Genomic DNA, 12,502 nt, shown 5'->3' on the forward strand with positions numbered 1-12,502 from the left:
TTACACGGCCCAAGTAAAACTTTCTCCTCCCATTCCTGAACAATTTTAAGTAATGTTTCTCACCTTTCCAGTCGCTGTCTTGCCCAGAGGTCCCGCCTGCGACGAAGCCTGCGACAAGTCGTTCATACCTGTCTGTGGCAGCGACGGAGAGACGTACAATAACATCTGTCTCCTGAATCTTGCAGATTGCTTGAATCCATTCGCCTCCATCACACTCTCCAGTGATGGACCCTGTGGTAAGCTTTAGGCCTATGTTTTAGGTTTCTATTTTTTTTTCTGGGATTTATGGCTTTTTTTTTTAATAAGGTTCCTTCTTGGTTAAGCTCTGAGCCCTTCTCCATTCTTTTTGCATTTTGCTTTGCCTCGAGTTTGGGCCAGGAAGTTGGCCCCTGCCCCAAAAGGGTACATTTTTCAATTGGCTCCTTTCTGGCTAAGCACTCAGACCTTCTACCTAGGCCTATGTTTTAGGTTTCTATTTTTTTTCTGGGATTTATGGCTTTTTTTTTTTAATAAGGTTCCTTCTTGGTTAAGCTCTGAGTCCTTCTACATTCTTTTTGCATTTTGCTTTGCTTCGAGTTTGGACCAGAAAGTGGGCCCCTGCCCCAAAAAAGGAACATTTTTCAATTGGTTCCTTTCTGGCAAAGCACTCAGACCTTCTACCTTCCTGTTTCGTTTTGGTGTTCTTCATCGGGTTTGGGCAAGAAAGAGTGTATTTGCCTGGCATCCATTCAACCATTTTTTTTTTTTTGACAAAGCAAGCATACAAACTAACTAATTAACTAATGAAATGAAGATGCTACTTACCTGGGAGTAAGGTGTCCAAGTATCATGATCATGTAAAATTTGAGATCACTGGATACATCTGTCACTTAGATCTTGCTCCAAAATGTGATTAATCTAATGATCTAAAAATAGCAGAATAATGGTAATTGTTATTTGAATAATCTAAGAATCTAATAATATCAGAATGATGATAATGATTATTTGATTAATCCAATAAGGCTTCCCTTATTGGATTAATCAAATAATCATTATCATCATTCTGATATTATCAGATTCTTAGATCATTCAAATAATAATCACCATTATGGTAACGGTTATTTGATTAATCTAATAATTTAATAAAGCATAATAATGTTAATGAATATTTGATTAATCTAATAACAGCAGAATAATGGTTTATTTTATTAATCTTATAATCTAATAATAGCAGAATAATTCTAATAATAGCCAAATAATAGTACTGATTAACTGATAAACCCAGTAATCTAATACTAGCAGAATAATGGTAATGATTATTTGGTTAATCTAATGATGTTTAAAAAAAGTGGCAGAATAATGGTTAACATCATTTGATTAATCTAATAATCTAATAATAACAGAATAATGGTAATGACTATTTGATTAACCTAGTAATAACAGAATAATGGTAATGATTATCTGATTAATCTAATAGCCAAATAATCGCAGAATAATGGTTATTTGATTAATCTAATAAACTAAAAATAGCAGAATGATGGTAATGATTATTTGATTAATCTAATAATCTAATAATAACAGAATGACGGTAATGATTATCTGATTAACCTAACAGTCTAAAAATAGCAGAATAATGGTTATTTAATTAATCTAATAAGCTAATAATAGCAGAATAATGGTCATGGTTACTGATTAATCTGATAATCTAATAATAGCAGAATAATGGTGATTATTAATTTATTAATCTAATAATAGAAGAATAATGATAATTATTATTTTATTAATCTAATAACAGCAGAATGATGATAATTATTATTTGATTAATCTAATAATAGCAGAATGATGGTAATTATTATTTGATTAATCTAATAATAGTAGAATAATGGTAATTATTACTTTATTAATCTAATAATACAAGAATAATGGTAATTATTATTTGATTAATCTAATAATAGTAGAATAATGGTAATTATTATTTGATTAATCTAATAATAGCAGAATAATGGTAATGATTATTTGATTAATCTAATAATAGCAGAATAATGGTAATGATTATTTGATTAATCTAATAATAGCAGAATAATGGTAATGATTATTTGATTAATCTAATAATAACAGAATGGGTCTTTAATGAGTAAACGCTTCTCGCTTCTGAAATAGATCAAATTTCAGTTTTTTTATAAGAAATTTGGAAAATTTTATTTTCAAGAATGGGATTAAAGAATTCTTATTTGAGTATTTTACATGAAATATTTTTTTTTTAACACAGGAAGACAGAAGAAAATATCCTAAATATTCAGCTAAAAATTTATCAATCCGGAAATTAGAATTCGAGGAGATTAAAATCTCGATTACTTAACTACGGTAGGATTTAAGGATTCCTACGAGAACATCTTGGAAAATCCTGCTCTTTGCTGAAATCCTGCTCTCTGCTAGGATATATTCTATATATACATAAAACTCACTTTCCAAATCCATTTCCGGATATAGTTCATATAGAAAGGATATAGTTCATATAGATATATATATAAACACTCATTTTCCAAATCCATTTCCAGAAGCCAGCTCTCCCCAAGGCTGAGCACCGACCCTAGGCCTAGCATCAGTACCGAGTCTAGGCCAGACATCGATATTGCTGGAACGCTCGGAGGTGCCGTGCATGGCGGTCAGCAAAGCCAGTCCCCAAATCAAGATTACCTCCCACCAGTTTAAGTGCATGGACGTCACCGAGAAGAGAGAGAGAGAGAGAGAGAGAGAGAGAGAGAGAGAGAGAGAGAGAGAGAGAGAGAGAGAGAGCTGTTTCTGTAAGCAAATCTGTTTCGCGTTGATAGTTCATGCCAAACGTGTACAAGCGCGGAGTCTTTTCTGAAGACTTCCCTGTGATGTGCATGACATTGGATTATTAGTGTTACCATTTGTAGGCGCGTGGAGCGAATGTTATTTATAATTAAGGTCATGAGGAAAACTGGCTAGGGAGTCAGTACAAATCAATCAAATCACATTTTCTGAAAACTGAAAACTGAAATTGAAGACTAATGAATGAGACATATCCATATACACTGTTAATCTTTTACAGACATTGAAATTGTGTACACAATGGCTGAAAATTCATTTGCCTATCTCCTTTTCATATTAAACAAAATATTAAATAAAAAAAAACAAGAGAACAACTACATATAACACAGACGAACACCAACATATGCACAACCACACATTGTAACGTGTATCATATCAGGACTTAACCCATGTTGCTGCTAAGATGAAAAAGCTTTTTTTATAAAAACATATGTATTTGAGTGTTGTTATCTATGCGTGATTATAAATAGTTCTTAGATTGTTTTCCATTAATTTCCCCTGAAAAATGTAAGGAAACAAAAAAGGCTTATAAGGAAGCTCATTACTGTTTTATAAAGAATGAATATGTTTCTCACTGCTCTGGATTTGAAAGACTTGTCAGATACTGAGCGATGCAAAATAGTACTACGTTTTGGTCAGGGTAAAAAAGCGAGGTCATTGCATCGTATTTTTATCATGTTGATTACTAAGACATGATGCAATGGAACAGGACGAATTTGCATATAGGCATCAACGATGCTGCTCAAGTACTTTCTAGTCTTTATTTAAATCTTCAGCTGAAAACCTTTATAGACAGAGTCAACAGAATATAAACCCAAGAGGGCTCCAAGGGAAAATTAGCCTGCAGAGAGAGAGAGAGAGAGAGAGAGAGAGAGAGAGAGAGAGATTATAGAAACAGGTAATAAATAAAAAAATAAACAAGTAAATAAATATGAGGGAATAGAAAATAAAACTGATATACCTGAAACTCTGGAGGCATTGGCAGAGAGCAGAAATTGATTCGCTCTTAGCTTAAATATTTGGAAATCAGAAGATTCAAGACTGCATTAGGCAAACTGTTCAACATTTCGGCTGTAGCGAAGATAAAACTCCTAGAAGACTGAAGGGTATTGAAATTGATGCTAGCAAATGACACACTGTCTGCAGCAGCAGCCTGCCTAGTGTTGCTCGCAAAGAAGAATGCAGAAGATATTTGTCGTTATAGTACATTTTATTTAACAAATGTAATGAACTCCTTTTACGTCTATGCCACAAGTTAACTTTCTAGGGCATCTGGCTTGTCCCGTTAAGACACATGCCCTAAATTTCTAGGTTTTATATAAACGGTGCCTTATTCCCTGACACATCCATACTTATTTTTTCCAGACCTGTTACTGTCATTTTGGCCACGAAATCTGTCAAATGCCCAGTTGTTCTTGGCAAGTGGCTAGTTGAAAGTAGAGCAGAAAAGACACTGTAGGATGTTATGCCACAAGTCTCCTCTTGACTTCTGACCGTTGGGTACCATCGTATAGAAAAAAAAAAAAACTTGAAAACAAAAGTTCTTAGAGATTTATTCTAATGAATTGAATATAGAATCTAGGCCAAAGGCCAGGCACTGGGACCTATGAGGTCATTCAGCGCTGAAATGGAAATTGACACTAAAAGGTTTAAAAGGTGTAACAGGAGGAAAACCTCAAAGCAGTTGCACTATGAATCAATTGTTAGGAGAGGGTGGAAAGTAAGATGGAAGACAGAGAATATGAAAGGAAGTACAAAAGGGTTTGCAGCTAAGGGCCGAAGGCAAGCCGCAAATAACCTTAAGTAATGCCTACAGTGCACCGCATGAGTTGCACTGACGGCACTAACCTCACGGGGACCCTTCGACTGTAATTAAATAAGGTTTCAGCCGCTGATTTTCTTCTTTCAAAACACCCCTACTTACTCAGATTTTGACACTGTTGCCCCTTTGTAAATATTTAAGATTAGCAGAGGTGTCCCAGGAACTTCTTCGTGCTTTATGATGAGAGAGAGAGAGAGAGAGAGAGAGAGAGAGAGAGAGAGAGAGAGAGAGAGAGAGAGAGAGAGAGAGAATTTCCCTAAGGACACAAAAGCATTTATCAATGCATCTGTTTGTAAGGATGAATTTCCTTCGCTTTCTACGAAGTTACTAAAACCATAGAAATCATGAGAGAGAGAGAGAGAGAGAGAGAGAGAGAGAGAGAGAGAGAGAGAGAGATCAGAGAGGTTAAATTTTCTTTCGATGAATGACGAAAATTATCAAAACCGAGTTTATCAATGTATTGGTTTATGTGGTTAAATTTTCTCTCGATGAATGACGAAAATTATCAAAACCGAGAGAGAGAGAGAGAGAGAGAGAGAGAGAGAGAGAGAGAGAGAGAGAGAGAGAGAGAGAGAGAGAGAATCAAGGATTCCTAAGGCCATAACACCGCCCTTGAGAATTCCATTGGAAAGTTTTATGTAGCAGCGAACAACCAATCACAAAAAGAAATGCAAATCAATCAATCACAGATTAAAAGGTCATATACATTTTTTCGCTGGGAGAAAAAAAAAAGCTCTCACTGACTCTTCATTAAACTGAGACCAAAAACGATCACTTTGATCAAAACATGTTTTGGGGACGACTCCTAGTTCCCTCAAATGGATGAGGTTGGCGGTTGTGAAAATCAATACCCTGTTTTTCTGTCAGCAGAAGTGGCTGTTTTCGATTTCAGTCCCTGGGTATTTTTCACCTGGGTAAATTTGGTGATAATAACACACATAGTAATAATTATATATATATATATATATATATATATATATATATATATATATATATATATATATATATATATATATATATATATATATATATATATATATATATATATATATATATATATATATATATATATATATATATATATATATATATATATATTGACATTCTATATATATTTGATGGAAGAATGTAATAGGGTTTATCATACATACATATACATATACATGGACTGCCTTTAAGGGCCCAACAGAGTTTTTCATGGACTGCCTTTAATGTAATAAAAATGAATGGGAAAAAATGAATTGGAAGGGTTGACTTACCTTAATCATCAGAATTAAATTAGGGATTGGAAGGTCGCCATGGGAAATGAGCCACTAGTTACGTTAAGATGAATTTATTTACAAATGAAGCAATCATAAAATTTATTTGAAAATTAACGATCCAGCAGGCAATCAAATAAACTATGAAACACTATTAGACCGTGAATAGCAAGTCCTTGAAATAGGAAGCCATTAATGCTGATTAAATGAGTTGTAAGGATCCGGCACTGGTGCGCAATGGGAAGGGAACTGGGTAGTCTCCCCGGGACTGCATATCAGACTCTCTGGCTTATCAGAAATGGCAGTACTTCTAAGTATAACTGATTCACAAGGCCGGGTCGACAGCGTGGGAGCCGAGTAACAGGAATCCTGGAAGAGAAGCCCAGGTTAGCATTCCAAATCAAGGAGTTTCTCTCTCATGAAACTTAAATATACACCATGGAGGAAATTGGTCATTTAGAATTACCTAGCCCTTGGTTAACACTGTGGTGGGAACAATCTAATTCTGATCACTGAATGGATTTAATTGGAGCTTAGGACAAGTCATGGGGCGAATCATGGGCTGCTTTGTTGGTAGGTTTGCTTGAACAAAGGGGGCTTTGGTTAGGAGAATAAAAGTTGGAAATTCGGAAAATAATAGAGAGAAATTCACGGAGACAAACAGTAACTGGCGTGGGACTAAATGCTCCGGACGTACCTGGTACCTTTGGTGCTTGAGCTCATTAGCATGTGCGGGTCTCGAACTCCAGGGTCGGTTAGTGGAAGGAAGACGTAGGGATGCCACTCGACACGTCGGTGACTGGGTGCAGAATGCCGTGGCGTCCAGGACTCTGCCGCTTCCTTGTTGTTTGCTCCCAATCCCAGGGCATCGGCCATCTGCAAGAAGTCACACAGCCAGCAAAAGGTTGTAGGGGAAAATAGGTCTTATAGTTAAGGGCTTAAGAGTTAGGATCATAGCCTACCTACAACCCGGTTCTGCCCCTATTCACTAACGGCTACTTGACCCCACAAATCACGTGATGGGGGGTGAAGGGGTGGTATTGTTCTACCCCAGGTCAGGTGACCTGGTCGGTTAGACTTTTAGTCCTATTTGAGTTCAAATCTGGCAATTTCTTCCTTCTCGCCGCCAAATTAAGCCTAGAATTTAACTGAGAAGCGAATTTCTCCTTAATTTTAATTCCCTATCTAGCAGGCTACGAGGGACGAATGAAAATACTGAGAATATATATACGTATATATATATATATATATATATATATATATATATATATATATATATATATATATATATATATATATATATATATATATATATATAGCATTCTTATTTTTTCTCTCTTTTTCCCCTTTTCGTCATTATTTATTGCCGTCCTATATTAAATCTGCATAGCCAATCCGGCACCATCCGAGCCTTCGCTGATCTAACTTGACATTACATAAAAAAATACAATTTTCGCTTCAAGTTCCATGAATTTCATATAGGAAACCTTTGCTTATAAAGTTTTGTATAAAGCATATCCTCATGTACGATTATTCATTAAGGATACTATGAAGTTTCATGTACAGCATATTCCCTTATTGCGATTCTTCAAGTAAGGATGGCATGAAATTTTGTATTAAGCATATTCCCTTATGTGATTCTTCATTAAGGGCAAGCATGCAGTTTCCATAAAAGGTTCTTTATTAATCAAGAATAAGCATGAATAGATGAGTTACATGCACTGTTTTTAGCCACCTACAGCATCAGATGACTCACTAATTCAGTGAATAATCCCAACAGAGGTCTGATTTACTCAGCAGGTTGTTTATTCTTGTCAATATGTTGTCTATTACCTTCTCTAAGTGTTTATGTGTTCTTCACCATTGTTATTGTCTATCAAACTTTCATCTCTGTTTGTTTGTTTACTCACCTGTCTTTGCTTGTTATCTTTATTGTTTGGTATTGCCTGTTGTCAAAACATATTGGTTTTCTGTGTTTTAAGGTTTTTTTCCAACTTTTAACATTTTTCCTTGGAGGATTTCCAAGATCTTTGTTCTCCCTGAAAATTCCTCCTACACATATTTCTTCTTCTTCTGCTTCTATTGAAGGATCTTTTTGTCACTTCTTGGTGAAGGCTTTACTGGTCTTCATTATGGTAGAAGGATGCTTCCTTCATTATTAGTTCTCATTGACGAATCTTTTGGCTTTTTCTGTTGGTGAACAATTTCGCATTCAGTGTTCAAACTGATGACATTTTCTTTTCCCTCCATTTAATGGAGTTTTTGGTCATCTCTTGTGTGTGATTCCTCATTAAATTAATCACTCAGTCTTTGTTTTGACTGAATAAATATTTTATTCTTGCTCTGTATGAAGGATTATCCAGCAATATCTTCTCACTGAATAAACCTCTGATCTATGTTCTAGACGTGGAAGCTATAAGCCAATATTTTCACAGACGAATCCTTCAGTCCTTAGCCTGCTGAAGGATCTCCCATCCTTTATTCCCCCTTCGTAATCTGATGGCTCACATCCTAACTGAAGAAAGGATCGTTCTCATCTCCTCCTCGCAGGAGGATGTGTTCACTTTGGGGCCCTTGAGAATCTAATGGCAGGAGATATGGAACGCCAGTTAGGGGTTAATTGGAACCTAAATCTACTCTGAAATGATCCTGGGAGGAATTAGTGGGTTAATGGACGGCCATATGGAGTGGATGGTCCAAATGGAGGGGGGTGAACTATGGAAGTCACTCCATCAGGGGAAGGGGGAGGAAATTTGAAATTGACAGAGATTCTACGACGTAGATTGCACTTTTGGATGGCTATGGGCACCCTCCGAGACGTTTATTTCAAATGGGTGGTAATGAGGCAAGGGGACGGTAGTATAATGGGTCCTTTGATTTATGATTTGCAGGCAGGTCCAGGGGGTAGGTTGTGTACTTGCTCTTCGTAGATTAGTATATAAAACGGCAGAGAAATATGATGTATATATATATATATATATATATATATATATATATATATATATATATATATATATATATATATATACTATATGTATGTATGTATATATAAAAGAACAATCTCTGCCACATTAATATTTTAAATGCTGAATCATGTATGAACTCCTTTTGCATCAACAGATTCATACATGCACACACAGACACACATATATATGTGTGTATATATATATGTGTGTGTGTATGTGTGATTGTGTGTATGTGTGTGTATGATGAAATACACCAATGGCTCGATGGTTATATTCATTTATAACATTGTCATAAACCTTAACATATTTACATTTACCATCTGTACCTCACTTCCATAAAGGAGAGTTGACTCACCATTCCCTTTATAAAACCCTGTTCCTAGTCATGTAGACACTTTTCCATACAATTTGAGGAAATAATTCTTCTACCTTCTATAGCATAATCCACCATCTCAATCATTATAAAATTTCCATATTCACCAATAATACCATTCCTTTATTGAGTACATCTGCATCAAAGTAATCTAGCGCGACTAGGCTTTCGGTGTGTTTTATGCGTATAAAGTCAGATAGAGAGGTATTGTATATATAACAGTTTTCGAATACAATTTATACAAAATGTATGAGAATACATTCAGAACTGTATGAAGCATTAACAAGCAGATGGAACAATGAATGATTTTTAATGTGATGTCTGAATACCAGTATTCCAGTGTTGTGATTTGATGCTTGTTAATTACGAAGGAAAAAATGCATAAATTTTATTGCAGGCATTCTGTTTACGTAGCATTTGAAATAAAGGAAAAATCAAGAGTATGATTGAGACAAACAGATTCAAATTAATTGTAAATGAGGCAGTATTTTTGAAAACAAAAGTTGAAAACAAATGAATGTATTGTTAAAGACAACACAAGAAAATAAAATAAAAGTAAAAATTTCAATCTGAAAACAATAGACAAATGTATTGTTGAGAAATATCTAAAAGTGATAATTGTATAACTGTGATAATAGAGAAAACATAAGAAAATGAAAATAAAAGTTACAACCTGAAAACAATCTGAAAACAATAAACAGATGTATTGTTGACAAATAATTGAAAGTAATAAAAATATAAATAAGATAACGGAGAAGACAACATACCAAAATAAAAGTAAAAATTGCAACCTGCAAACAATAAATTAAATGTATTATTGACAAATAATCAAAAGCAATATATATTTATAACTAAGATAACGGGGAAGGTGAAACATACCAAAAGGATTGAAAAGGCATCATGAAAACAATAACCAATTGTATTGTTGACGAATGATTAAAAGCAATAAAATCATAACTAAGATAACGGGAAAGACGAACATAACGAAAGAGGAATAAAAAAAAAACCTGAAAACAATAAACAAATGTATTGTTGACAAGTAATTAAAAGAAATAAATGCATAGCTAAGAGAACGGGGTAGACAGCATACCAGAAGGGCTGAAAACACAACCCGAAAACAAAAGCGAACGTTTCGACTAAAGACGAGAGGCCGCGTTGTACAAATTAATTGGACGGCTTGATGAGAATAAGCCATTGCAATTCGTCAACATCAGTGATCCAGGACCGCTTTGCATACCATTATTAGGGGCTGGTTGGTAGGCGTATTGAAGCGATATTCTCTCAGGTAAACAGAAACGAACGTTTGACTTAATTCCTGGAAATAAATTCGATAAAAATAACTCATAACGAGGAGAAAATGCGCCGGAGTTTCTTCGGCGCAATCGAGTTTTCTGTACAGCCGCTTACAGCGTATAGTCAAGGCCACCGAAAATAGATCTATCTTTCGGTGGTCTCGGTATAATGCTGTATGAGCCGCGGCTCATGACACTTTAATCACGGCCCGGTGGTGGCATATCCTATATCGTTGCTAGAAGCATGATTATGGCTAAATTTAACTTTGGATAAAATAAAAACTACTGAGGCTAGAGGGCTGGAATTTGATATGTTTGATGATTGGAGGGTGGATGACCAACTTACCAATTTCCAGCCATCTAGCCTCAGTGGTTTATAAGATCTGAGGACGGACAGAGAGAGTGCGGACAGGAAAAATGCTGATAGAAAAAGTGCGGACAGAAAAAATTGCTAACAGAAAAACTGCGGACAGAAAAATTACTAACAGAAAAAGGGCGGAGAGAAAAAAATACTGACAGAGAAAGTGCGGACAGAAAAAAGTGCGGACGGACACACAAAGCCGGCGCAATAGTTTTCTTTTACAGACTACTGAAAAGCAACGTATATTTGACTTAATTCCTGGAAATAGAATAAATAAAATAACTTGTAAATGATATAACATAGATAAGACCATTCTTGGGATATGTGGAATTGAAAACGCAGAGGAAATATCAAATAATAAGTCTATTCGCAGGGTTTAAAATAGCTTTTTGAAACGCAAATGACTGACCTAGCTTCGGGTTTAAGGCCAGTTGTTTCAAAATTGTTAAAATAACGTTTGAAAATAATATCAATTATTTTGAAAAATAGTTAGTCTGAGTTTGCAAACTCATTTTTGTAGGTTTAGAATGTTCTCTCTCAACAGTACAATTACAGTGTACTGTGTTGACGTTCGAGATCTTGAAGGTAATGTTATTTATTACAGTGTTAGATAAACACAGTGACTAATATACGTATGCATACACACACACACACACACACACACACACACACACACATACATATATATATATATATATATATATATATATATATATATATATATATATATATATATATATATATATATATATATATATATATATATAAAAAGAAATATCTGTGCCACATTCATTCTTTGAATGCTGGATCACGTATGATTCTCATAGAATGGTTTTTAAAGATTTGAAAAACCATGATTTTTTTTTTTAATTGTAAATATTTATTTTCGAACAGAAATACTACTATAATGTCCCAGTGCTTCAGAGGCAAGTCTACTCGACCCCACCCCCACCCCAAAAAAAGTTCCAGCAAAAAATTAAAAGATATAAATAAATAATTGACAGACTAAGTCGACACGTCCAATCAAGCAGTCACAACACAAGCCAGAGTTTTATGTAGCGTCTAAGAGCACATCTGGAACAGATTAGTATTAAAGTACATAAACAGATCGACTGAACTGAACGTGTTATAAGACCAGTATTTAAAGATGACAGGTGTATCACTTTGATGAATAAAATGTCAAAGGGATTGCGATAGGTTTTATATATGTCAAGAAAGAAGGGGTTAGTATTTTGCAGACTAGGAGTTCAAAACTCGCGCAACCACCAATAAATAAATAAATATATAGATAAATAAATAAACAGATAAATAAATAACTTAATAAATAGGTGAAATATATAAATAAATTAATTAATTAACAGATAAACTATATAAATAAATAAGAAAATATTATAAAAATAAAAACAAAATGCTGAATGACTTAATAGATAGTTGATGGATTTGTGGCAAGCCTAAGATGTAAAATTTGTAGCAAAAACAACAGAGAGAGAGAGAGAGAGAGAGAGAGAGAGAGAGAGAGAGAGAGAGAGAGAGAGAGAGAGAAACTCTCTTCACCAAGTCATGCAAACTCATCTAACATTTCTTCGAAGTAGCT

The 12,502-nt window shown here is 34.7% G+C and overlaps 1 protein-coding gene across 1 annotated transcript in view; it reads left to right on the top strand.

The window, feature by feature from the left end:
• Positions 1-3,314, top strand: part of LOC136836637 (uncharacterized) — a 107,340-nt gene extending 104,026 nt beyond the window's left edge. Inside the window, exons 12-13 of the mRNA XM_067101105.1 lie at positions 72-236; positions 2,538-3,314. Of these exons, the coding sequence (XP_066957206.1) occupies positions 72-236; positions 2,538-2,560 (188 nt within the window). The 3' untranslated portion in view covers positions 2,561-3,314. The remainder of the gene's footprint in view (positions 1-71; positions 237-2,537) is intronic.
• The last annotated feature ends 9,188 nt before the right edge of the window (positions 3,315-12,502 follow it).

Source organism: Macrobrachium rosenbergii, chromosome 56, assembly GCF_040412425.1.
Source record: "Macrobrachium rosenbergii isolate ZJJX-2024 chromosome 56, ASM4041242v1, whole genome shotgun sequence".
Taxonomy (NCBI): domain Eukaryota; kingdom Metazoa; phylum Arthropoda; class Malacostraca; order Decapoda; family Palaemonidae; genus Macrobrachium; species Macrobrachium rosenbergii.